The sequence below is a fragment of the Lipomyces tetrasporus genome (genome assembly GCF_029532465.1).
Source record: "Lipomyces tetrasporus strain NRRL Y-64009 chromosome Unknown POJ06scaffold_4, whole genome shotgun sequence".
NCBI classification, from domain to species: domain Eukaryota; kingdom Fungi; phylum Ascomycota; class Lipomycetes; order Lipomycetales; family Lipomycetaceae; genus Lipomyces; species Lipomyces tetrasporus.
This window is the reverse complement of record NW_026611599.1, coordinates 133,207-158,994: the sequence shown is the minus strand read 5'-3', so window position 1 is coordinate 158,994 and position 25,788 is coordinate 133,207. Positions and strand designations below refer to the sequence as shown.

At 47.8% G+C, this 25,788-nt stretch overlaps 12 protein-coding genes and 1 non-coding gene across 13 annotated transcripts; 8 read left to right on the top strand and 5 right to left on the bottom strand.

Moving 5' to 3' along the window:
- The first annotated feature begins 334 nt into the window (after positions 1-334).
- POJ06DRAFT_t42 lies at positions 335-406 on the top strand. The gene has a single exon. It is a non-coding gene; the product is annotated as a tRNA-Glu (tRNA).
- On the top strand, positions 366-1,453 carry POJ06DRAFT_249746 (uncharacterized protein). The gene has a single exon (XM_056187206.1). It carries the CDS (start codon positions 520-522, stop codon positions 1,408-1,410), a length of 891 nt encoding a protein of 296 aa, XP_056044333.1. The 5' UTR covers positions 366-519; the 3' UTR covers positions 1,411-1,453.
- On the bottom strand, positions 1,454-3,231 carry POJ06DRAFT_249745 (uncharacterized protein). Its single transcript, XM_056187205.1, has 3 exons — positions 2,679-3,231; positions 2,383-2,619; positions 1,454-2,333 (listed from the first exon to the last, which is right to left on the bottom strand). The coding sequence occupies exons 1-3, from the start codon at positions 2,987-2,989 to the stop codon at positions 1,628-1,630; spliced, it is 1,254 nt and encodes a 417-aa protein (XP_056044332.1). The 5' UTR covers positions 2,990-3,231; the 3' UTR covers positions 1,454-1,627.
- A 358-nt stretch (positions 3,232-3,589) lies between these two features.
- POJ06DRAFT_249743 (uncharacterized protein) lies at positions 3,590-4,244 on the bottom strand. The gene has a single exon (XM_056187204.1). The coding sequence runs from the start codon at positions 4,221-4,223 to the stop codon at positions 3,732-3,734; it is 492 nt and encodes a 163-aa protein (XP_056044331.1). The 5' UTR covers positions 4,224-4,244; the 3' UTR covers positions 3,590-3,731.
- A 102-nt stretch (positions 4,245-4,346) lies between these two features.
- On the bottom strand, positions 4,347-5,601 carry POJ06DRAFT_249739 (uncharacterized protein). The gene is made up of 4 exons (XM_056187203.1): positions 5,556-5,601; positions 4,944-5,491; positions 4,767-4,875; positions 4,347-4,712 (listed from the first exon to the last, which is right to left on the bottom strand). The coding sequence occupies exons 2-4, from the start codon at positions 5,337-5,339 to the stop codon at positions 4,534-4,536; spliced, it is 684 nt and encodes a 227-aa protein (XP_056044330.1). The 5' UTR covers positions 5,340-5,491; positions 5,556-5,601; the 3' UTR covers positions 4,347-4,533.
- On the top strand, positions 5,521-7,173 carry POJ06DRAFT_249737 (ribonuclease III domain-containing protein). The gene is made up of 5 exons (XM_056187202.1): positions 5,521-5,609; positions 5,666-5,807; positions 5,865-6,140; positions 6,204-6,931; positions 6,987-7,173. Exons 2-5 carry the CDS (start codon positions 5,751-5,753, stop codon positions 7,093-7,095), a joined length of 1,170 nt encoding a protein of 389 aa, XP_056044329.1. The 5' UTR covers positions 5,521-5,609; positions 5,666-5,750; the 3' UTR covers positions 7,096-7,173.
- POJ06DRAFT_294881 (uncharacterized protein) lies at positions 7,174-8,998 on the top strand. The gene is made up of 4 exons (XM_056190490.1): positions 7,174-7,548; positions 7,603-7,737; positions 7,791-7,979; positions 8,033-8,998. Exons 1-4 carry the CDS (start codon positions 7,372-7,374, stop codon positions 8,930-8,932), a joined length of 1,401 nt encoding a protein of 466 aa, XP_056044328.1. The 5' UTR covers positions 7,174-7,371; the 3' UTR covers positions 8,933-8,998.
- A 596-nt stretch (positions 8,999-9,594) lies between these two features.
- Positions 9,595-12,451, top strand: POJ06DRAFT_249734 (uncharacterized protein). Its single transcript, XM_056187201.1, has 3 exons — positions 9,595-9,895; positions 9,989-11,699; positions 11,755-12,451. Exons 1-3 carry the CDS (start codon positions 9,746-9,748, stop codon positions 12,081-12,083), a joined length of 2,190 nt encoding a protein of 729 aa, XP_056044327.1. The 5' UTR covers positions 9,595-9,745; the 3' UTR covers positions 12,084-12,451.
- Positions 12,452-12,516: 65 nt separating this feature from the next.
- On the top strand, positions 12,517-17,435 carry POJ06DRAFT_249728 (uncharacterized protein). The gene is made up of 7 exons (XM_056187200.1): positions 12,517-12,791; positions 12,851-15,255; positions 15,302-15,949; positions 15,999-16,077; positions 16,128-16,547; positions 16,616-16,716; positions 16,777-17,435. The coding sequence occupies exons 1-7, from the start codon at positions 12,667-12,669 to the stop codon at positions 17,202-17,204; spliced, it is 4,206 nt and encodes a 1,401-aa protein (XP_056044326.1). The 5' UTR covers positions 12,517-12,666; the 3' UTR covers positions 17,205-17,435.
- Positions 17,436-17,461: 26 nt separating this feature from the next.
- Positions 17,462-20,624, top strand: POJ06DRAFT_249725 (WD40-repeat-containing domain protein). Its single transcript, XM_056187199.1, has 7 exons — positions 17,462-17,913; positions 17,965-18,116; positions 18,167-18,453; positions 18,500-19,327; positions 19,380-19,502; positions 19,555-20,021; positions 20,076-20,624. Exons 1-7 carry the CDS (start codon positions 17,719-17,721, stop codon positions 20,541-20,543), a joined length of 2,520 nt encoding a protein of 839 aa, XP_056044325.1. The 5' UTR covers positions 17,462-17,718; the 3' UTR covers positions 20,544-20,624.
- On the bottom strand, positions 20,625-21,845 carry POJ06DRAFT_249722 (uncharacterized protein). The gene is made up of 4 exons (XM_056187198.1): positions 21,529-21,845; positions 21,300-21,426; positions 21,117-21,249; positions 20,625-21,064 (listed from the first exon to the last, which is right to left on the bottom strand). Exons 1-4 carry the CDS (start codon positions 21,659-21,661, stop codon positions 20,963-20,965), a joined length of 495 nt encoding a protein of 164 aa, XP_056044324.1. The 5' UTR covers positions 21,662-21,845; the 3' UTR covers positions 20,625-20,962.
- Positions 21,846-21,919: 74 nt separating this feature from the next.
- Positions 21,920-23,122, top strand: POJ06DRAFT_249720 (nucleoporin complex subunit 54-domain-containing protein; the record flags this gene model as incomplete). Its single annotated transcript, XM_056187197.1, has 2 exons — positions 21,920-22,275; positions 22,325-23,122. The coding sequence occupies exons 1-2, from the start codon at positions 22,038-22,040 to the stop codon at positions 23,119-23,121; spliced, it is 1,035 nt and encodes a 344-aa protein (XP_056044323.1). The 5' UTR covers positions 21,920-22,037.
- POJ06DRAFT_249718 (uncharacterized protein) lies at positions 23,123-23,999 on the bottom strand. The gene has a single exon (XM_056187196.1). The coding sequence runs from the start codon at positions 23,902-23,904 to the stop codon at positions 23,143-23,145; it is 762 nt and encodes a 253-aa protein (XP_056044322.1). The 5' UTR covers positions 23,905-23,999; the 3' UTR covers positions 23,123-23,142.
- Positions 24,000-25,788: the final 1,789 nt, after the last annotated feature.

Below are 25,788 nucleotides of genomic sequence, written 5' to 3'. Positions count from 1 at the left end.
TGGAGTCAATATGTGGTTCAAAGAGCGGGTCCTTGTGAAACTTCTCGGCAACTTGGCCGTTAAACAAGCTGCCAAAACTAAAGGCAAAAACTGCCATACAAGTAGTTACTGTATCTTGCCATAAATGCCATTCAATCTTCAGCGGCCAAACGTTTTGCAAAACCAAGTTGCACTCTTCGAGGACACACTAACATAAGGCAAATACTCTGGATCTAAACTAATACGTATACAGCCACTAGTTCAACGCGTTTTGCACATGTACGGCTTATACGTTGTAACCGTTGCACAGTAATACCTACAGGTTTATGAGAGTCGGCCAACGTAGGTTTATGAATCCGAAATAGTGTAATGGCTAGCACGGTCCGCTCTCACCGGGCAAATCGGGGTTCAATTCCCCGTTTCGGAGTTTTCTTTTTGATCTTTTTTTTGTTTGGGTTGAATGAATCGAGATGGGTTCAGGCCCGTCCGCGTGCTAAAGAAATTCAACTTTCACACCCTCTTACGCATGTCGACAAATAGATGCCGATCACTCTGGATATTCCGGCGCTTCGTAATGAATTACAGGTCCTGCATCTGATTGTGCATAGAAACAAGAATCAGCATCGACAAGCAAAGTGGTGGAAGTACGTCAGCATTATTCATCGGACCGTGAAGAAATTGGTGGCTGTACCCCAAGCACGGCAGCAGCAAGAAGGGAAGCCGAGACCAAAGAAGGATGTAGTGAGGGTTGGTAAAAAGGATAGACAAAGGAGAAGGGGGTCTGAGAGGAGAAAAGTGAATAGGGAAGCGGAGACTGAAAATGCGCCGACGACGAAAGCGAAAAAGATGGTATTTAGGCGGACGGAGCAGAGCAAGGCGACAGGATTGGTTAAACTCGACATGTCTCTAGGGGATGTTGAGCCGATTCGGTTCAGTCATGTTGAGAGGGCGGAATACTTGGTATACAGAGTCATTCCGAAGGCATTCAATGCTTTTCACAGGCTAGTTGCGCATGGGCAATACGTTACGCTCGGACTAGTGCTTTTAGCTGCTGTGGCAAGGATCTGGCATATTTTGAGACAGGACACGAGGGTTTTTAAGCCCAGTGGTAGGACTATACCTGTTACTGATAATACCACGACAGTCGGTGAGACCGACGATTTGGGACTTGTGATTAAGCGTCGCGAGGATGAGGTCGGGGACATGATTGCGGAGTTTGAAAAGATCAGGGACGATGATGGGGACATGATACTGGATGGCTATGAGGATGGCGGAGTCGACGGCGGGATCCAGGTCTACGACGAAAACGTGTCGGAAGATGAAACTCCTATGGAGGAGTCCAATATCTCACCGTCAAAGACAGACAAGGTCGAGAGAAGAAGCAGCGAGGTGATGGACGATGACCTGGTCAGCCTGAAGTTTTTCGGTTGACATTGTGCGACTTGCACTTATCACATTAATTGGAGTTATGGCACAGTATGTCTTGTATCTATTATCTAGCAATCTATGTATATATGCATGACCCAAAAGCAAACCACGTGTATAATCAAAAAATCTTGTACAATGGCAGAAGTCGCAAAACACCTGAAGAAACAGAAAAAAACCGGCTCAGAACATTATTCACAGAAAATCACTTTTGGCAACCACTTTATTGTTCCTGCTCGTCTTTTGTCTTCTTGAAGAACGGGTTGGCGTATCCGTTTCCAGTGTGCTTATCGTTAGGATCATACCAGTCAGCAAATGGATACGACGGGCGTGTGCGCAAGGGATCGTCAGCCTTAATGATACCGAGATCGATTTGTCGCTGAATTAGCCGGTCCAGATATGGAATCAGGTGCTGGTCGCATTTCTCGAAGCCCTTGTACTTCAAGATCTTATCTGGACCCTCCAACACCACTTTCTTCAGCATGGACGGGACGAATGGCTCGTCCTTCATCTCCTCGATCGAGTAGAAAATCGGATGGTTGGAGAAGATAATTGCCTGTGACTTTGGCAGTCGGCGAAGCGTTTGCCGGCACACACGGACATTGTATTTCAAGTAGCTGGTATCCTCGGGGACAGTCTCACCCGGTCCCAGAGCGTAGATGCCGTTACAAAGCAGCTCGTGATCCCAGCAAATAAACCAGCTCGCACGTTCGACCGGGTCGGATGGCTTCATTCGCGCAAACCATCGCTCCATTGATACTTTGAGCTTCTCTTCGTAGTACGGGACTTCGTGATGGATAACATCGAGGTGCTGGCCCATTTTATTCTGAACGCCGAAGAAGCCACCAGGTGCCGGGACAACCGCGGCCACGAGATAATGTCGACCGTCTTCGCGCTTCTTGACGATATAGAAATCTTCCTTTGTGAGACTACCAAGTGTCAGTAGCGGACAGCAAATTGGACACCTTTATGACATACCGAGCAAGATAATGCAGCGGTGGTTCCTTGAATGGCTTCCGCAGATCAATCTTCTCACCGGTTACGAGGTTATCGAGACCGATATCGGTCTTGATAAACAGCTTGGGATATCTCTTGGTGAGATGGTCGACGACGGTCTCGAGGAGCTCTTCGGCCGCATCTTCGCCGTCAGGAAGACAGTCGCAGTATTCGTTGCCTGTTCTTCGGATAATATCCATTTTCTCGTTGACATACCGTCTGCAAGCGCGTTAGAACCTTTATAACAACGAGACGATCACTCTGGTCGCGCTACGTACTCGTACCACTTGTCCATGTCTAACCAGTGGTTAATATCGAGCTTGAAGATGCTCATAGTCTGGTGATATGGCCATCTGAATGGACGCCATGGACGGTCGTCATAGCTCTTGAGCTTGTCGGGGGTCAGATTCTCGAGCGGAGTCGGTTCAGGGGGCAATTCGAGCCCGGCATCTTTTTCGCTTGCGGCAAGCTTGTCGGACGGAGCTGTCGGAGACACGCGCTTTTTGACAACGTAGGAGTACACCAGCCAGATCAGGACGGCGACCACCAGGACAAGATGCGGACCGAGGAAAGGGGTTGGATCAATCATAGCTGTTTGTGCTGCGACCAAAACTGGGAGCAGGGCAAAAGCGGTCTTTAAACACAGCGTACTGTAGACGGGTAGGGAGGTATGGGCTGATTAGGCAGGCAGCTCCTTGACGCACTAGCTCGACAGTTCGTCAATTACGCTACAAATTCACGTAGCTCGCCAGCACACCAAGTTCGGTGGAATTGTGTGTTGGACAGTGCTGCTGCCCAGGACGGCAACCAGGTCCATAAAGCTCCACCGTATGAGCTGCGGAGTATAAGCAATCCCCTGTTGCGGCGGGAACTGCCATCTCTTATCGACGCCGACGCCATCTGGTACGCGTTTCTAAGCAGCAAAATCGTCGTACATTGACCATGTTTAATGCCCTTACCCTCGAGAACCGGATCTTTTCTCCCTTTATGGGAAAGCATAAGCGAAATGATACAAACATAGAAATGGAATAACAGCACAGTGAAACGTGCACCCACCTCGCTAAGGTTTCAAGATGGTCTGAGCTGGAGGGCTAGCACATCCTTGTTCGCCGTCATAGAATCTGGTAGCATTTGCGACAGTAATTTTATACAGACTCTGGAGCATTTTGTCGAAAACTCCCAATCATTTCTGAAGTTATTCTGTCAGCATTCTGATTGTAGATGAACAAAGAGACTTTGATATCAGCGTAGGTATCTATCGCTGTCATCGTGATAATTACAATCGGTATCATCAGCATGTGTCAGTAGTATTATCCTGTCGTAGCTGCAGTCTAATCGACGTTATTATTTGCATTTTCAACATTCCCATCCTCAGTATGGTCGCAATCGAGATCTTCGTTAGAAGTGACTTCAGCACGTACATCCTCTGCAACCTTTCTCTTCGCTTGTCGCTCTATGACTACGTCTACTATGTCTTTAACCCTCTGAATACTGGTCACGCTGATAGTACCATCCTCACTCAGATCCGTCAAGTCAACGTCCAGAAATTTACGAAGCGCACTTGTCAAAACTTCATACCGTTCAATAGTCCATTCCATCATACCTATGTCCTCGTTCTGGCCGTTCCCCATAGCCACCGTCGATGCGAATCGATTGTGCAGACCGTGCTTGAACAGAACATTTTCTTTCATAGGACTGAATACATTTGATATATGCCTTCGTAGAGCGGATGGTGGTGAGCGTGTATGAGTTGCAGGCACGTCCAGAATGCGGTGAGCGGCGTGAGGATCAGGCTGTTTAAACACGTCAGTACGGTCATTCATCAGAATATAGCTAGTTGCAGGGAACAAACATAGGAAGCGTAGGGGAATCTTATTTGCAAACGTGAAAACAAACTTAACAATGCCATCTTGAATCTCCAGTACTGTAGTGTGCCTGGCTGCAAGAATGCGATGGTTATATTTTGGGGTGAGAGTGTGAGTCGGGGATTATTGTCAAATTGGCTGGCATGCTGTTCTACGCCCATGCATCAACTTACTGCATAATATAATCCAATACTATTGCACGTCTATATATATATATTACAAATGCACGACCTCTGTCGAATTTCTTCGTTATCCCTTGTCCCGTCCGCTAATGCTTCCTACTCCTGGCGCTGCCGGCACTCTTACTCTGCGACGTGGAAGCGGACGTAGACGGCCCCGCTGTCTTTCCAGCCAAATAACTAGCAACATCAAAATTCATAGGGTTCGCAATAGCAGATGGGACTGATTTAGCTTGCTGTTGTTGTATCTCCTTTAATTGTTCTGGATCTAAACAAAGTCAGCATTACAGCCTGATGCCAGTAGGCTGTTGAACGGGCGCACCTAATGAATCCATCATTTTCGGCAAAACAAACACCATAATGAGGGTAAGCAGACCGATAAGCAACATCGGATTCTTGAATAGCTTCAGAACATTGAAGCCCTCGCGATACTGCTCCACATTAGCATAATGCAATTTATATGGATCGATATCGGTCGATCGTAACAAATCATACGTACTTGGTAATAAACAGCCGGAGCAAACGGTTTCAGTTCAATAGGATAAGGTTGTCTAGCACCTTTAAATCCCCATTCGTTCCCGCGATGTGTCAAAAATACTTCCACTTCGTTCTCGGCAACGTCGACCCGCAGCGTCGGGAAAGCATGCTCGATTGAGTTCACAGACAGTACATATGATCCCGCAGTAACGTTCAAAAACACAAATGACTCGCCATCGGCACGAATGTACGATTTGTACTTTGCTTCGGCGGATCGGAGGACGACTTCCGTCGTCGGGGAGAAGGTGAGAGGTCGGCCATTGGCGATTGTCGAATCTAGAAAGCCGCGGAGACTATAGGCGGAAACTGTGTGTGCAATATAAACCAGCACAGTAAATATGACCTTCCACCGTAACATTGTGACAGTTATCTTGTGGATTTAAGGATGATTGTGTCGAGATGTAAAACGTCAAGTCAGATCGTGACTGTGATACCGATGCATGGAGTTCTAGCAAGGATTGGGAGTTTAAGGTACGCCGAACATTGCCTCAGATTTTGACTTAAAGGCCACTAATGAAGGGGCGCCTCACAGTTAGAATAGTAAATCATGCAGCGTTTTGCATATATGTCATACCGAAGATGTGTATTTCTTGCTAATTTTGTATGTCTGGTCGGCCGTCTAATACAAGTAAGTGTGCATTCCTGACGGGGAAATTGGATAACCCTAACCTTCTCTTGCTGTAGGCGAAGATGTCAATAAGGCTTTTTGGAGTGCCTGAACACTTGCATAACGAATTTTTGTGTCTAGAATCAATGCCTGTTACGAAACATGGAGAAACGAACTAGTGAAGATGCGTCACAGGAGCCGCCTGCTAAAAGGACGAAAGTGAGTTATAGCATGAACCGGATCATTTTAGTTCCCGTAAACTAATCGCACCGGCAGACGGCGTTGCTGTCGCGAACGGAAGCGCAACAAGTCTCAACAAAAATAATTAAAAAAGTAGACAAACTTTTGAAGTCGGTTAGATCACTACTAGAAGTGACGCCGGAAAAGCTAGACGTTGACGATACCGCATTCGTTACTGATCCTCGAGTCGACCTGGCGATCGCCCTGAAGCGGATGGATGCTGAGAAAGAGCTCGACTGGGTTAATGTATCTGAATTCGATGAGATTAGAAATGATTGTAAGACAGATACGAAGAACGAGGCTGGCGCTTGGGTAGGTTATATTCTCGAGATCGAGCTAGATATGGTGAGGATCAATTGTGCTGATGATATTCAGGACCATCGGTTGCCATCTGTTCACTCGCTCTCCACAGTTAGTCAGCGAGTGGAGGACTCACATAGTATCAATGCGTCTACAGTCTCTACCTGGCCCCCAATGCTTCCGGAAATAAAAAATCCCGATATCGCGAAACGAATATTTGTTCACAGGTCTCTTGCAAATGAACTTAGTAAAACTTCGAGTGAATCAGCACAGCATTACGAGCGACTCGAATTTATTGGAGACTCGTTCATAAATCACGTCATGTCGCGATTGGTATATCTTCAATTTCCAGGCGCACGGGAAGGCGAATTGACGACGCTACGGATTCATTTGATCAGTAATTCGACTCTCAATACCTGGGCAAAGTTATACGGTTTCGACAAAAGATTACTAGTATCTGCATCTGCGGCGAAGTCTACTAATGTGCTTGTGGATGTTAAATCAGTTGCGGACACATTTGAAGCGTATGTTGCCGGACTGCTGCATGATTCTGCAGACGGCGCCGTGATTGCTGAGAAGTGGTTAACAGAGCTGGCGACGCCCACGATTCGGAATATCAAGGGCACGAAGATGAGGGCCGCACTGGTTGACAAGCAGGCAAAAAATAAATTGTATGATATGATTGGAACTGCCAAACGAAGCCCTGAATATAACGTTTTGGAAGGAGATCAGACAGCTGGGTATATAGTCTCCTGCGTGTTGGACGGGGAGGAATTAGGTCGAGGCTGGGCGACCAATGTCAAGTAAGTGCACACTCTGTTGATCCGGATATTGAATAGAGAATTTAACGATTATCAGGGAAGCTGGACTGCGCGCTGCAATGGACGCCCTTCACAGTCCTACTATCATAGCCAAATACAGGCGTCTGAAAATTGCACAGTTTGTCAAAGACAACAAGTCCAATTAAAATTAAAACACAAAATATTTTATTGTATAATAGGGTTTCTAATATAGAGTGCATATAGTTCTAACTGTTTTCGTAAAAGCAGTGAGCTCTCAGTGTGTTTACTAGTTGGGAAGAATCAATTGGTCTAGGGCGGAATTTTAAGTACCACTACCACAAAGGTCTGCAACGATAATCCTCAATCAAATCACCTCTTTGTCGAGATATCCATCTGCGTGACCGAGTCAATAACTAGCAAATAAACAGCTGGACGATCGCGTTCGACTTAAGTCTCTAACTATGGCAGACTCTGCTCCGCAATCGACCGATGTCACCACAAATGGCATCAACAAGAAGAGGGCACGCTCCAAAAATCAGATAAAACGACAACGGGCAAAAGAAAAGAAGATACAAAGCTCACGGGAATCGTCTATCGCAACTGATACATCTTCAACGTACGTGTCAGAAGCTGAAAGTGTAAGTTCTTTGACGATGGTAGATGGCGTTGAGGACAACCGTTAATGGGTGTAGGTTGCGCAATATGATGATGTGAAGCAAGAGGATCTAGATGTTGAGACGAAATATGAGCAGGATATTGAGATAAATCTTGACGATCCCGCATTTGCGGCATACAGATCTGTCCTTGAAAAGTTCCATGTCGCCGATGTAAGTAGGCGCTTTCTCACTGACAATTAGCACTGCGCTAACTAATTGCGCAGGAAGATGAGATACCAGAGGATGAATACAAGGGCGAAATTTATTACAGTGATGAAGATGACAATATTCAGGACGAAGAGCAAGAAGCGGCGACGATGGAGCATGTGATGAGTAAGAAGAAGCAACGGAAATTGAACAAGATTTCGATCGCTCAACTGAAAGCCGTAGCTCCGCGACCAGAGCTAGTCGAGGTACGTTTTTGAAGTTTAAGGTCCAAGAGTTTTGTTGCTGACAGATTTATCAGTGGTATGACGCGGATGCGGCCGATCCACTACTCCTTATCCAACTCAAAGCCACGAAAAACGCTGTCTCGGTTCCCAGCCATTGGAGTAATAAGAGGGAATATTTAGCGTCGAAACGCGGTATTGAGAAGCCACCATTCGAGTTACCAGACTTTATCAAGCACACCGGTATCATGGACATGCGCGATAGTACCAAGGCAGACGAAGCAACAATGAAACAGAAGACGCGGGAACGGGTTCAACCGAAAATGGGTCGACTTGATATAGACTATCAGAAATTGCACGATGCTTTTTTCAAGTTTCAGTCGAAACCAAAATTGACGAGCTTCGGCGAGATTTATTATGAAGGAAAGGAGTTCGAGACGAATATTCACGACAGAAGACCAGGCGTGCTATCAGACGAATTGAAGGTCGCATTGAATATTCCACCTGGCGCACCCCCGCCATGGCTCCTTAATATGCAGAGGTTTGGACCACCTCCCAGCTATCCTGGATTGAAGATACCGGGTCTGAACGCGCCAATTCCACCTGGAGCTCAATGGGGCTATCATCCTGGAGGATACGGAAAACCGCCAGTAGACGAAGCCACCAATAGGCCTCTGTATGGCGATGTTTTTGGAGTTTTAGAACAGACAGCTGGTGGAGACGAGAATTTATTTGAAAATATCGATCATTCTCTTTGGGGAGAGCTGCAACCTGAGGAAGAGGAGGAAGAGGAGGAAGAAGAGGAGGAAGAAGGTGGAGGAAGACGAGAGCGAATCGAAGAGTTTGAGGGCATTGATGAGGAAGAGCGACCAGTTATCTCGGGATACGAGACGCCGTCCGGCATGGCATCGTCGGTCCCCAGCGGAATTGACACTCCGGACTATATCCAGCTCAAAAAGCAGCGGATGTCATACTAATGGATTGCTTGTTCTATACATCTGTAATATAGTGTACAAAGCCTTGAATGAAATGATCAGGCCGTGCCTGTAGTTAAACCTCTTCGCAGTATACTTGAGCGTACACGGAATGATAAGGCTCTAACATACTATCTACTCGCATTCACACGCTTGCAATGCAGTTTATAAATAATATCACTACACTCGTAGTACCGAACAATCCAGACAGGCACCGAAACCACAATAACCACCTAAAGCTCTTCTGCAACTATCCGCACCTGATTCAGCCATCAAAAGCTGGACACCTGCATCATATAATGGCCATAACAAACCCAAATGATCGAAACAGGGCGAAACGATGTCAGTCTTTTGGTAAGGAACAACTTCTCAGTCCGCCACAATTTTAAGTGAATCAAAGCAGTTGAAGAGCTCCAGCTAAAGACTTGCTAACAAAGACCGATCTAGAGCAGAATGTAGAGAATGCAAATCGGAGAGAATTGTAGATAAGCATCTACAATAATTTCTGCTCAGAATGAGTTGTAGAAAAAAAATTTCGGGAGACAATCAAAGCGTTAAGACTCATACACAGGGCAAGGGTTACAATAAGGGTAAGGGCAAGGCGCAGGCTGAAATGCGCTTCAAAGGATCCGGGTTGGCGAAGTTATGAGCACAGCCTGGCGCACCAATCAGCGACCGCTTATGTTGACTGACGGTTCTGCAAACAAATCGTCTCACACTCAGCGCGAATGCCTGAAGTGAGGGCTGCCGAATAATTACGCTATCGGCCACATAGAGATTAGCAGCACCCTTACTACTCTCTTTCACATCGCAGCTATGATTGGGCGACATGTCCGACTGCTCCGCAGTTCTGCGGCTTTAGTTGCGAGAGCGCCCGCACGCCGTGGCTTCTCTTCGTCGCGTCGGGCCATGGCTGAGGTCGAGGTGACGGTCGACGGGAAGAAAGTTATGATCGAAGCTGGATCGGTATGTGGACCTTACTCTACATTGTTGTATCGACTTATACCGTTATGGTTCGATTGGCAAAAAATGTGAGTTGCTAACTGGTTATGCGTAAAGGCGCTGATCCAGGCGTGTGAGAAGGCGGGTGTCTTGGTTCCCCGTTACTGCTATCACGAGAAGCTAGCAGTTGCCGGTAACTGCAGAATGTGTCTTGTCGATGTCGAACGAGCACCAAAACCAGTGGCGTCGTGTGCTTTTCCGGTCCAGAATGGTATGGTCGTCCATACCAACAGCGAACGTGCGATGAAGGCGCGAGAAGGTGTCATGGAAATGCTACTGGCGAACCATCCGCTGGATTGCCCAGTTTGTGATCAGGGTGGTGAATGCGATTTGCAGGATCAGGCTATGCGTTATGGCTCCGACAGAGGCCGATTTAAGGAAATTGGCGGCAAGCGTGCTGTTGAGGATAAGGATATTGGTCCATTGATTAAGACAGAAATGACGCGATGCATCCATTGCACCCGGTGTGTCCGATTTTCCAATGACGTCGCTGGTGCTCCTGAATTGGGGACCAGTGGTCGTGGCAACGACATGCAGATCGGCACTTACCTCCAGAAAAACTTGAATTCCGAGTTGTCCGGAAATGTTATCGATCTCTGCCCCGTTGGTGCTCTTACATCGAAGCCCTACGCTTTTCGGGCTAGACCATGGGAATTAAAAAAGACTGAGTCGATCGACGTCCTGGACGGTTTGGGTTCGAACATCCGAGTTGATTCGAGGGGTGTGGAGGTTATGCGAGTGCTGCCTCGATTGAACGACGATGTCAACGAAGAGTGGATTAGCGACAAAACCCGATTTGCTGTTGACGGTTTGAAGGCTCAGCGATTGAGTATGCCTCTTCTCAAGAACGGCGACCGATTTGAGCCTGTTACCTGGGACGAGGCCCTGTCCACCATAGTCCAGGCATATGAGAAGCTTGCCCCGAAGGATAATGAGTTCAAGGCTATCGCTGGCCACCTTGTCGACGTTGAGGGCCTTCTCGCCATGAAGGACCTAGCTAACAGACTTGGATCCGAAAATCTTGCTCTCGATCAGGTCAATGGTAACGAGCCACTGGCGCATGGCGTTGACATTCGATCAAACTACCTTTTCAACTCGACTATTCACGGAATTGAGGAGGCTGATGCAATTCTCTTGATTGGAACTAACCCCCGGACTGAGGCAGCTGTCCTTAATGCGAGAATAAGGAAGCAGTGGCTGCGATCGGATCTTGACATTGGCCTTGTTGGCGAGCCGTTCGATTCCACATTCAACTTTGAACATCTTGGAGAGAATTCTGCCAGTCTAAAGAGTGCGTTGGCCGGAGATTTTGGCAAGAAGTTGCTTGATTCCAAAAAGCCAATCATTGTGGTCGGCAGTGGTGTTACTGAGAACGCCGATGCGAAGGTTTATTTTGAGATTCTCGGCCAGTTCGTTAATAAACATGCCGACAAGCTCATCACCACTGACTGGAATGCTTACAGCGTCCTCCAACGGACAGCGTCCCGCTCTGGTGCTTATGACCTTGGTTTTGTCACTCACGACCCTGCGATCGCTGCTGTCAAGCCCAAGCTTGTCTGGCTTCTCGGTGCCGATGAGATCACTGCTGCCGACATTCCTAAGGATGCTTTTGTCGTCTACCAAGGCCATCACGGTGATGTCGGTGCTCAGTATGCCGATATTGTCCTACCCAGCTCTGCCTACACCGAGAAGGTTGGCACCTACGTCAACACTGAGGGTCGAGTTCAGGTTACCCGTGCTGCGGTAGCGCCGCCAGGAGTCGCCAGAGGCATGTTGTGATTACTTGGACTTCGTAGTATTTGGCTACTAACGACTATCATTAGATGACTGGAAAATCATCCGAGCTGTGAGCGAATATCTAGGCGTCGCTCTGCCATATGACGATATCTATGATATCCGGTCAAGAATGAACGACATTGCTCCTCACCTTGTCCGACATGATATCATTGAGCAGTCCACTCTTGCTGCCTCTGGTGTCAAAACTCAGCTTGTTGACGCCAACAAGTCGGCGAATGCGTCCGGCGCTAAGCTGCAGAACCCAATACACAATTTCTACTTCACCGACGCGATCTCGAGGTCCTCGACGACAATGGCTCGAGCTTCTATTGCGTTTTCGAAGGGCGAAAGTGAGCCGGTAGCGGCGTATGCATGAGCTAACACATAAGCTGGGTAAGATTATTTAGGATTAGATTTTCAAGGTCAAATATAATTGTTTAAATTTTTGATAGGGTAAATTTAAGGAGAGTGATACCTGATGTGGCTCTCTTGTATTTTATTTCATGTAGTTACATGTCATAGGTAACGCATGGTAATGATGGGTATCGCAAGCCGTAGAGATGTATCAAGTCGGGTTGCTTTGAGATTACTGTTACTCAGCCCTGGAGATTATATAAAGTAAGAAATCTTGAAGGTTGTAGTCCTAATAGATACGCCAACCAGAATTTAAAAAAACTGCAGTGTTTCTCGGTCTAAGCGTTAAGTGTCTGTTCGCAAAATAATAACCCCCTTGTTGTTTCCTACCACCGACTGGATGAGTTTCACAACTTCCCAAGCGCCGTAATTTTAATTCTACAGCGCGTCTTTAGGTCTTCCTCTGTCGACAAACACGCGCTTCAAACGACAACAGTATGCTGCCACACAACTGGCATGTTTTGCGATACGATTTCAGATAATAAGTTAGCAGTATTGTGGTTAGCAGTTGCTAATTCCAGTGCTGCTAAAGAAGGCCGATAACTATGGCTGATCCACGGGGACATGTGCCTTCCACTGGGTCAAGTGCGGTCGGCGAGATATCCAAGCACAATGGAGGGCCCAAATCTTCCAGGAATTCTACGGTAAAGCCTAAGAATAAACCGGGTCGGTAAGTACTTAGGGGATATTATCATTTTTGCGCTTTTGAGTCTGACTCAAATAAATTAGTCAAGGACAAGTTAACGGTCGGTCCAATATGAAGACTGCCAGCAGCACAGCGAAGAAAATCTCAAAAAAGCGAAAGAAGAAGCGACGCGCCGTGGACAACATAGATCCCAATGATGCAAACACCGTTGTCATTAAAATGAAGGCGGATGAAATTTATAGTGACCAAGAATTTAGTTCAGACAATGACATTGTTATCCTTGAGAATGGTAAAACGATGCTTCGTGGTGATGCTTCCAGTAGTAGCATTCTAGCGGCACGGGGCCCGGATGATGAGTACTCTAGTGATGAGGAGGGCCAGCCGACAATGAAGGCTGGTAATGGAACCAAGCGCGCGTTGGACTCTGAGTCAGACGATGAAACGCAGACGCAAGTACAGAAAAGGTCAGCTACCAGTCTGCCGTGGGTGGATTATCGTGACTTGCCACAGAAGAAGGAAAAATGGTACGATCGTCCAGAGAAGCATGCTTCATACCATCATGAGTGGGGCGGGCATGAACGGGGTCGATCCGACCGTGAACGGGATTGGTATCGCCCACAGGCTATGTATGATAAGTCAACGCCAGCATACGATGATTTACAAGATCGGCGACAATACTCTCCACCATACACTGATAACTACCGACGTGATAGACATGACGACTATTATGAGAAAGACTCTACTGACTATTCTCCCGATAAGCACGAGATTCGGTATAGGCAGTACGTTCCAATCCCGCGGCGTACATATACCGAATCCTTTCAACCTACTCCGACGAATCATAGACCACCACTACCCGAACAGCCGGCAGATTACAGACACGACTATCCTCCTCTACGATACAGATCAAGATCAAGATCGAATTCCCCCGACCGTTCTACAAATATTTCTGGTCAGCAAGTTTTGAGACCGCTAAGACCTCCAATAGATCGCTCGAGTGACACATACCTCCGAAATGGACGGAGCCGCAGTCCCGAGTCTGCCCGCGGTGATCTCTACAGGCGGCTATCGTCGGCTGATCGGGAACGAGACGAAAACAGACAAGGACTGGCCATGATTCGCCCTGACGGAGTAAAACCAGCGCCAGAGCGACCGTTAAGACCTTCAGTAGATCGCGCGTCTCAGAACCTGCTAAGCAAGGACCAGACCGCTGAATTACCAGTACCACGCAATCTTCCGAAAGCATCGTCACCATCAGCTCCACAGTCACCGGCAGCATTGCAGTCACGACCGCCTGTTCTTATGACGCCTTCTCAAAAGCATGCAGTAAATGTGGGGGCCGCCCAAGCATCTTCTTTTAGCCACCCAGCAAAGGCATATCTAGAGAGTTCATCGCAAGTGCCACTGTCGCAGAAATTGCCATCCATCACGACGTCTATTCACCAGCACGCATCGAATGTTGACAACGCTGAGTCATCGAATGCTAGCGAGCCTGTTAGGACAACTACTTGGGCCGCCCCACAAGCACCGTCTGCATCGCCCCGGCAATCGGTAATAGACACAACTCGGAGTCTGCAACGAGCAGTGACTATTAGGAACGGTGAGGTATCGAATGTCGAACCGCCTGTTAAGGCTTTTGAGGCCTTATTATCATCAGAACGGCCCAATGAGCCCGCGCCAATCCCAACTGATGTGAAGGTGTCACCGCAGCCACCAGAGAAAAATAGGCTCCCAACGATTAGCCGGACTGCCGAGGTAGTCGTGCCGTCCTCACCATCGTCTTCTCAATCGTCCGCGTCTGTGCCACGAATACCAGCAATTCCCTTACTCTCAGAGTCACCCTCTGGATCAGCGAATGATGAGCGAATAGCACGGCCGCTTCAGAAAGGGAACATGCAGCAAGTCAACATATCCACGGTGCCTCCTACTAACAACACCGGGGGACAGACAAATCTCACGTCAAGTGCCAAGATCCAACCTGTTAAGCCGGCTGTCAGGCGAACTACTTCAGTCCATCCAGTCCCACTTCCGCTGAGGCATGACGCCGCATCTGTGGCATCTGCAACATCATTGACTCAGAAGTTGGAGGTGACATCCGTTCCTGACTGGCAGCGTCAAGCGGCAGGCTGTATGCCTGTCGAGCCCAATGGTATGGGTCCGGCGAAACCAGAGGTCGACCAAGACGAAGTAGACAATAGAGAGATTACGTGCCTCCTTGGCGAACATTCGGCTGATTTTGAAGAATATGATTTGTACGATGAGACGACTGATATGGTCAATGTCCATCGTACAATCAATTTGGATGCATTTGATAATCAACGAGCCCGTGCTGAAATCCATGCTCACAGACCTCGTGCGAGTATTGATCCTCGTACCTTGCAGGGACTACGATTGCTCGTCGAACCAACTGTGCGTAGACCGTACATGTCTAAACGAGCTAGGAAGTTTCTGCGCGCTGTCGGTGCATGGCCAGGTTTTAAGGATTACGGTGAGTTGGGTAATGTTTTCACTGTGGAGTTTCTAACCTTTGGCAGAGGGAGCAGTGGTGCATGTGGACTTCTCTCCCTGGGAGCACCAGCAAGTCCTGCGATTGATTTACGGTCTGTCCGACTCTACGGACGCCATTGATGTACAACTAGATACACTGTTGTCATCTCTTTCAGGGCGGACTCCTGCAGATATCGTGGGGTACATAACAGACCGGTGCGAACTTGCACATCGCCCGACTTACATGCAGCTTACTGAATGCAAAGTGCGGCCTGTCTGCCGCAGCATCCCATTATTGGCCTCTCGTGAGATGCGGTACGGTCGGACACCGCAATATTCGCTTGCCGATGACGCCCTCTCCCATCTGCGCTTAATTCGGGAGTGCCATCGCGGATCTGGTGACACTATGAGTATCACATTTTCATCTGACGGCAAATATTTCGCTGCGGGGAACGTCGCATCGGAAGATGACTATAATCGAAGTGGAAATTTACTGCTTGGTGACTTCACTCGAAATCGGATCTGGGCTTTGGATAAGCATCGTCATAAAGCACCTGGTCTGCAAGAGGTTATTTACTCGTCTGTGCCGGCGGCAAAATTCTCGACTATGAATAGTCGGACTCTATATACAGGTGGATATGATGGCATCGTGAGATCTTGGAATGCAAGCACAAGAACTGTCAACGATTCAGCAGGTATGTTTGATCCGCAAGTGCATCAGTAGAGGCCGCTGACTGGTTGCAGTGATCAAGGCCCGGGTTGAAATGATCAAGACTGGTGTTGTCAACAACTCAGAACTTGTCGCTGCTGGAACAAGCGAAGGGTATGACAAGGAACTATTCTGATTTCGTGATTACTCCTGACTTCATACAGAATGGCATACATACTCAAAGTCAAAGATGATAGCCAAGGCTTCCATAATCCTCTGCTTATAACGCCGATTGTCACGAAAATGCCGGCAGTCACATGCATGGACTTCGTCGGATCAAACAGTAATAAACTGGTTATTGGCTATGACACGGACGAAGGCGCAGTCCACAATGGATTCGGCTTAATTTATGACGTGGCATCGAACTCGAAGTCCAAATTAAGTATGTCGATGCCGTATAGCGATATCTATTGCCATCCAACACTTCCATACTTTGCAATGAGTCTGCTGAATAGAACGTTGTATGAAGGTAGAGGTGGCACCACATTCCGTGTGTTCGACTTTAATCATGCTACGGCGAGGACCCCAAAAGTCATGGCTAGCATGACTACTCCGCAATTAGATATCAATAAAGTTACCATGAGGTTTGCTTTTCCTATCCGCCATGCGAGCTGTTGGCGCATTTTTTACTGATTTGCTAACGAAAACGTAGTCCGGATATGATTTATGGCACCACTAGCGGTACAGATGGGTCGACGTACGTCTTCGATTTGCGATTTTGTGCTACACATCTTTTCAGACTTTGTCACGGTCGTAGGTTTTGAATTCAACTATGTATTTATATTGAGTATAGTTTGCTGATTGGAAACTTAGCTACAAAATCCGCTCTGGATGCGAATGACGATGTCGAGTTACAAGATACCGGCGTTGAGGTAGCACTCTGGGTCCCCAATCATCGTCACCACTTCGTCACGGCGTCGTCTGATGGGTGCTTAAAACTGTGGGATATCCGCACCGGAACGCTGATGAAAGACCTTCTTGAAATTCCAAACGCAATCATGAGTGCGGAGTTTACACCCGATGGTGATCAAATCCTGGTTGGCGACAGTACTGGTGCGTTATACCAACTGGCACATACAGGTCCATCAAATGGTCCGGTGGAGTATTACGATGTTATTGAGAATGTTGGTGGGAGTGATAGACATGTTACTGGACACGACGCATCCGAAGAGCTGATTCGCCGGCGTGTGGCGAGAGTTGTTACAAATGAGTTTGGCCAACGCAGTGTGTGGCATTATTAGATCTTTAGTACGACGAGCTCTTTTAATTTTACAGTGTTTGTAGTACGGTATGCGGAGGATGGCGTTTTAGGGAGTTTTGATTACTTTGGTTGACCATACCTTGCTTGTATATATTGCACTATATAATAGCCATTATGACTTTTCGTTGGCTTGGTACTCTGTATTGCTACTATTGCTACTCGATCATTGTTGTAATTATATGGTTTCTTGTATAACATCGGGCTAATATGGTATTATATATAATATGACCCAGTGACTTTCACGAATAGAATAACCATGTTGCTGGAGGTTGTCGCAACTCAAGTTTGTCATGAGAGGCGTTTCTGCACAGGACATTCCGACGCGTGAAGGTCGCGTCAGGTCGCTCAGGAGTCGCAAGCCGCATGGCCCTGCGCATTTAATTGAGCGCTTACACGCGTAACTCACACTGTTCGCCGATATCACCATCCAGTTACTCCGCCACATATATGGTCGACTGTCGTATTAGGCGACATATTCGGCTCAGCAGTATAGGATGACGACGCAGCAAGTTGTGGTACCGAAGTACGCACACACGCCTGGTCTGACGCGTCTCGCGTACTCCGTCGACGGTAGATCCCTGCTTACTGTTGGATCCAACAGGCTTATCCGCAAATTCACTGTTGACTCCGAGGATGAACCTTACTCGATCGAACACCATGAAAATGATATTCTTGGGGTTGCAACGTCTGTACGTGATTACTGTCTATTCGATGATGCAGAAGCTGACGACCGGCCAAAGCGAACACATTTCGCAACTTGTTCCGAGGATGGAACTGCCACTTTGTTCTCAATGAGGACGAATGAAATGGAGAATATGCTTGTACGCCAGTCTCTTCCGATCCGCGATATTACATTTAGTCCTGATGGCCAGTGGGTTGCCGTTGCTGGCGAGTAAGTTCCTGCTGGTGTTCGTCGTGAAGTTCATATTGATTTGGAACTAGTGAAACGATGGTCAAGCTGATTAACACCAGCGACATTACTCGCATAATCACATTGCCAGCCCATAGGCAAGGTGTGAAGCACGTCTCTTTCCATCCTAACGGCGCATTGTTGGCGACAAGCAGTATCGACGGTGCAATTCGCGTGTTTAGTATTAGTTCCGAGGAGCCAGAGTTGATTAAGATGATCGAAGGATTGACGCCGTCCGTGGAATCTTCACAGGAGACAAGTACTAAAGTCGCTTGGCATCCCGATGGTCGTGCATTTGCAACTCAGAATAAGACTAGAGGTACGGCAGATGCATGGTACAGTCGTGGCGGATCTAACTCCAGTAGATATCATCACGGTCTCGAGAGCCACGTGGAATATCGAGAGATCTTTCGCTTCAGGGCATATGGGACCAATTAATGACTTTGCTTGGTCGCCTAACGGGGCATACTTAGCGACTGCAGGCTCAGACGGCAAGATCTTAGTGTGGGATACCCAGACGCAGAACATTGTCGAAAAGCATAGTTACAAGAATGTGTTATCTGTTCAGTGGAATCCGACTCAAAATTCACTGTCCTTCACGACGAATCAGGGACAGATGTACACTCTCCCCAATATAATCCCAGAGAAATTAGATCCGCCGGTGGGAAGGTCAATTTACCCATCACCGCTGATCAGAGATCCAGACGCCGGTGACGCTGTTAGACTGCGTCAGCCGACTGGCGAGTCAGATACGAGCGGGCTCAGTAAGCCGTACGGCCAAATCAAGATGGGTCGGGATCGTCAAGTCGAATATGGGTCTGATGTCGGCGAGGGCAATTGGATAGACGACGACGACGGAGCAGGATACATTCCCGACCTCGTACCTGACAATGATTCCGTTGACAGTCCTGGATGGGGCCGAAAGCGACCTCTGGGGCACGACTTTGCTGACGATTTTGCAAACAACAAACGTCGATTTCTGACGGTTATTAAGAAGATGCAACATGAGGCCTTCCAGCCTGGTAGTACGCCTTGGAAGAATGGGAGACGATATTTGGCTCTGAACTCAGTTGGGTATATATGGACGGTGGAACAGGATATGCATAACACCGTGACGGTGAGCTTTTTCGATAGAGGATTGAATAGGGAATATCACTTTACCGATCATTTTCTTTACGATAAGGCGTGTTTGAGTAAGTTACGGTTTTGTCTGCCACGAAATTAGCAGTAGCTAACGATCAAAAGCGGAGGAAGCAGCTCTGTTTGCAAGCTCTGGCAGCGATGGCCAGAACTCACGAATTTTCGTCAGAGAGCATGGTAGTTTGCAGGATAGCTGGGATCTAACATTCCATGGCGAAACTGTCAGCTGTGAGTCTTCTTGACATAGATCTCCCTTTAGGTTGATACTGACATCTGGAAGCTATTGCATTATCAGCAACAACAGTAGTGGTCTGTTCATCGAGAGGATACGTCCGAGTATTCAATCTCCAAGGATCACCAATTCGCATATATCGACAATCAACGAACGCTGTTGTGTCCTGTGCGTCTTGGCAGGATTTCGTCATGATTGTGCGTAACCAAGGTGATGGATCTGGTGGCTTAATTTATAGTATCGAGAATGTCAAGTACGATGAGACATTCCAGAAAAACGACGTGGTTGATATTCCATTTGAGAGTAGACTGAATTCGCTGTTTTTTTCTGACGATGGAGATCCATGTATTTATGACTCAGACGGCGTATTGCTGATCCTAATGCACTGGCGGTCGCCACTGCAGGCAAAGTGGGTGCCGCTGCTGGATACAAAAGCTATGGGTAGGAATAACCCCGACGAATCGTTCTGGCCATTGGGTGTCCAGGAGTCCAAATTTCATTGCATTATTTTAAAGGTGAGTTACTGAGGCAAATTTTGCAGACGTACTCAAAGTTGACAAAAAATACAGGGCGGTGAGAAGTATCCGTATATCCCACTTCCCATTTCCTCAGAACTCGACATCAGCATGCCGATTTATCCCGCCTATTCCAAGCTGAAGGAAGCGGCCACGGAGGGCAGTGACCAAAATGGACCGACCGACACCATGAAACTCGAAGAAAAATACCTTCGCGAGACTGTCCTTCTACAACTTTATAAAGATGCGGCGCTAGCAGCAAGTGGCGGTGACGACGGACTGGAAGACGACCAGAAAGACGAGATGTCCAAACGCGAGTTGAGCATTGACAAGACCATTTTACAATTGCTCCAGATCGCATGCCGGACAGGACAGCATGGCAAGGCATATGGTCTTGTGGGCATGATACACAAGGAGCAGGCGTTACAGGCTGCGAATAAGATCGCCCAAAGGTATGAGATGATTTCGTTGGCAGAAAAGATTAATCGTGAACTCGAGAAGCGGGCGGGTGATTTTTTGTAGACATTGGCTATAAAGTAGTTCTCTCTGTATATTAGCACAAGCAATTTAGTTAGTCCGCATCACTAGATCAGATGAGTTAACTCTCGATGCGATGGTGAGCTCACTTTGAGTAACTTCAGTGCTCGATTGCAAAGAAAGAACAAGAAGTAGACTGCAGCAAGCTGCAGCCGCTGGATAAGTTTGAGCACTCTACATGCGAACATCTATATTTTCCCTATATTGACTATAACCGATGAAAGGTGACACCACATATTAACTCAACCCCGACATAATATTCAAACCTGAAAAGTCTGTACATAACATGGAATAAGCTACGGTCAATATAGCCGCAGAAGACTGTGTTCGTCAAGAGAAAGTACGCAGGCTTCCTCTTTAGTCGATGCTTTGCTATTTTCAGTTCGTGAAAATTGTTGGTGTGTTTATTGCTCGTACTTGGCCTTCACTTTGTTCTTGAAGAAGGACGGGGTTTCGTAGTCGTTGATGGGAGTGCCGTCCGAGTTGGGAATGACCTTTGTCAAATTCTGCGTCTATTAGCACTGCATGTTGTAGAGATATAAACTGGGGAGGGCATACCAAGAACTTGGCAACACACGCGTTAAGGGGTGCCTCGTCAAGTCGGCAGCGGCTCAGATCGTGATTCTCATTCTCTAGACAGCCCCAATGCTTACGGAACTCAGCCTGGCAATTCTTGTTGATGTCTTCTAGCCTACAGACTTCAATTAGCTTCGCTGACATCTGCAGCGCAAGTTACCGTACACTGATATCGCGCATCGAGTAACCCGACGACCCTCCTTCAGGCAGTCGATCTCGCCAGACCGGCTCTGGGAGCGGCAAAGCATAAAGTCCTCGTTATACGGAGCACATCTCGCGCCAACGAAGTAACCTGTACAATGTACCGTCAACATCTCTCCTTGTTATGACTGCGCTCTACCTCTCCCCACCCAACCACCAGCAACTGCAAAAATAGGCACAAAACCATACATACTGGCTGACAAAAGCGGAGCAGATGTAGCGCCGATCTCCGGGACACTAGGAATATGGCTCGGCAACGGGGTTGGATCCGTTATGTAATATGGCAGGGCATGTGGTTCCCGCGGGTTCGTCTTTGATGTCGTCATTGTGCTGCGATACTCAATTCACGTAGAGATTCTACTTCAACTATTCCAATTTAAATTTGTTATGTCACCCGGATTAAGAATGCCTGCTGGTTACAGATGCTGGTCTCCGGGATCCTGGAAGCAATAGCGAAGTGTAACCTGAAAATCCCGAGTTGTGATTTGGTGGGTTGCGCCCGACCTCGACTCGAGCCGGGTAACACTACCCTACCCTACGCCTGCGTATCACGTGCACAAAGTCAACAGAAAACATCGCGAGCGATGCACACAATTTATATAATGATTGCGCTAGGAAATTTTAGGTCACCGATTTAGACACTGTGTTTGCTTAATCTTATATTGGTCTACATAATTTAGTTTGCATATATCGTCTACAGAGATGGCGTTCACGTTCGGACAACCGCAGCAGGCTCAACAACAACAGTCTTTATTCGGGTCGAGCACGACATTCAATCCGTCACAATCACAGCAGCAACCGTTTTCGCTATCATCATCTAAATCTTTTAATCCGTCTGCGAGCACGCTAGGCTCTTCAGCATTTGGGCAGTCTGTGAATCAGCCGGGATTGGTGGGAAATTTGTCGCAGTCAGTCGTCGGACTTCCATATGGCCCAATATGTAAGCTTCGCACCGAGGGGTAAAATAGCAAGATGCTAATAACGATCAGCGACAGCACCGTCAATACCGGATCAGCTCCAGAAAATCAAAAATTCGTGGGACCCCAGCTCGCCTGAGTGCGCATTCCAGTTTTACTTCTACAACAAAGTCCCGTCCGAGCATGCATTGTTGTATAGCAAACCTCCGAATCACGATCAAACGCGATGGGAAGCGGCCATCGCTGCCCGTCCAGACTCGGGTTCAGTCCCTGTGCTCGCGGTCGGGTTTACAGATCTGCAGAAACGGGTGAACATTCAACACCAGCAAGTAACTTCATACCAGGTGTGCTTGCACGAAATCAATACACGACTCACGAAGTTGATCACGCGGCACGATTTATACACTACTGTCAAGATTGCGGAATTAAAAGCGCGGCACGCAGGACTTGCGCATCGGACGATGAGCCTGGCGGCGAAGATCCAGGTATTGAAGAGCCGCGGGTATGCTCTCAGGCCGGACGAGGAGATGCTGAAACGTAAATTTGAAGAGCTCACGCGCGTGTTGAATGATCCGGCTGTGTTTGGCAAGATCAACGAAGTGTGGGCTCGCATGATGGTTGTGCGGGACCGGATCAAGATTTTGAATGAGCAGATGCGACAGACTGGCGAGCAGTGGGAAAACGCCATCGATTGGGAGAAGGACGAGGAGCAGCTGGAGAAGCTCGCTCGGATTTTGAAGGGACAGCAGGCGGGGTTAATTTACCTTGCCGATGTGCTACGGAAGGATATGGAAGAGGTTGATCAGATCATTCGGCATTTAGAAGAAAAAAGGATGAATGAGGACGAAAGGGCGCGAGGAAAGAGGTGATTGTACATTGTATTATATACATCAATTTTTCACAAACCCGTCAAACCCAAGAACTAAGCGTTCCTGAGCCTGTTTCCATTTCTGGGCTCGAAAATCGATTTTTTCTTTTGCGCTCTCAAAATTCGTTACATCGAACACCCGCTCGAGACCGTATTGCTCGACAGACACGGGGTGCCGCTCAATATCAAACATGCGCATCCGATTCGGCCGCACGCCGAGGTCGTCCTCCTGGAACCGCCACCGCTTCTGCTGGTTTTCGTACGCATTGAACTTCTCGATGTCAATAAACGGTTCGAAAGCAAGAAACAGCCGGTCGTAGACTTCGTCGCCCGGGTCATCGAACGTGACGGTGACGTACCCAGTTCCGACCGCGCGATGTACAAACTGCTTGCTTTCTCGAAACTGCAGCACTCGGCCAACTTTCTGCAAGAACGCCAGCAACCGAGTGGATTCTTTTAATCCGTTTAACGGCGGCCAACATCTTATTGCGAAACGCTTAAGATTTGGATTCGTAGGACCTGTGTACAGGTCGTTTGTCGACTCGAACTGGCGGGAGATGAGTTTCTTACGCTGAGTGACTAGCTCGCGGACTGGAGGTGATATTTCCGGGTCGTTTTCGAGGGCCTCAATGCGTCGAGTGTGAGACGAAAGGTCTTCGAGGTCATTCAGATTCGAGGTGCTGTAACTCTGGAAATGGTAAGGTTGCGGTGTTAGTGCAGTACACGCGTGCGGTCGTACAAGACGAATTGTTACTATTCGAGCTGGAGAGTTATGTATCCGCATTGCTCTTCTCCGTGTAGAGAGTTCTCGAGGAATACAGATGAGTTGCCGGGGATTCGTGAACTGCTGGAATTGAGTGTACGATGGGTTTCGTACCATAGCCCATCAGCCGTTAGTTGCAGATAGCCTTGGTCGATGCTATAACATCCCGGGATGCATAATGCATGTCGAAGATTCAGCTTGCCGCCATTTTCAGACCGGGACGTTTATTTGAGCGTTCATGCGAACACCTGAAACTGTTGTGATTCGCGCTAAAAGGTGAAAAGCAGTTTTGTTTATAAATTTACCTTGGTTCTGTTCGTCATGGCAATTGCTCTGTGGTCGTTAACGTTTTGCCGAGGAGATGTCATTGTTCCGGGCAGCACGTATGCCCTGCAGACACAATATTTGCCGTTCGAGTCCGTATCGGACTCACAGCCAACCCAGCTCGGAGACCAAACACACTATAAGGATACTTACACTGGGTTTTGGGCCCGTGCACTACAAGAGGTCTCGTATTGATATTGGGGGACGAGAACGATCCTGCGTTCGCATCCATAGTTCTGCCATGGTGACCACTCAATCGGAAATATCTTCCCCTCTAAGCAATGCAACGTCGCAAGATGACGGTTATATCGACGTTCTGGTGCGGAATCAAAGTCTTACGACATACTCGATATCCAACCAGCATGGACTTGCGGTGTTGAAGGAATACTTGTCATCGAGAGCAATAACAACACGAATGACTATGGCGGCAGTGCCTTCCAACCCTATGATACTCAGTCGCACCCAGACTACGCAGTTAAGACCGGCGAACAGGAGGTTTCAAAGTCGGATTTCTATGCCACGTGTGCAGATTCCTGCTCGGACGCTTGTCTTCGTATTGGAGCCCTGATTTTCGAGTCATCGATGACGAGTTGCATGTGCGTAGACTTTTGTTGGCTTGCACGGTCGCGCTGTTGGGACGGATTTAGCTGGTCGCGATCAAGCTGGGAGGCACGGACAAATTTCAATTCCTGTACCGGGCAGGCTCTACCGGGCAGACCCAGTTATCAGCCTGGGTCTTGCTGACTGCCGTTCTCTGTTTCCTGGCATTCTTCTATTTCAGAGATAATGTTGCCATCTCACCTATCTGTACACGACCGGAATTCTTTGAATCCGATTGAGCAACACCAGCGAGTATGGCAAGGACCGACGACGGCCAATATAAAGCACCCGGGCGCGGGACCGACCGGTGCAAGGTCGTAGTGCGGCCGGCTTCACGAAGAATTAACCAGACGAATTCTTAAAGAATGTGCAGTTGGCATAGGCGTATATGTTGTGTTAAGAGTAAATACTGGTATATATTGCGAAGACCTAACAGATTATCAAGGGGAGCGTCCATTATCTCTAGCAACTGGACTGTGGTGGTGGCATTGTCGCCATGTTGAAATAGACGTACAATCGTCACTAGCAGTAACAAATTACTTCGTTGTCTACGATTAACCTCGACCATTCTGATAGGGTTGAATTTCAGTGCCTACCTAATTTAAAAGCTCAACTTTTTACATCTTCATCACGGTTCCCAAACCCCATCGTACTAGTCTTTTGTTTCTTCTTCTTTGTTTTTTGATATCACCCAAATTCTATTCCAGACCAAATAAGACCCGTGATTGGTGGGGTCTTTTGAGATCAAGGGGGACCGGTTCGGTGGAATGGGTGATCTTCATGAATGCCCGGTCTGGCTGAACAGTTTCCATGTGGGGGGCAATTGAGTTTTTTTGGTACATTCCGATGAGCGATGCCCATCGCTAGGCAGAGGACGACCAGGGGGGAGGGGGGCCCTCGCTTACCGAACAAACAGGATTTGCGTTGGCTTGCAAACTCTGGAATTAAGTATCCGCTGGTGAAGATTAGCTGATGCTAGTT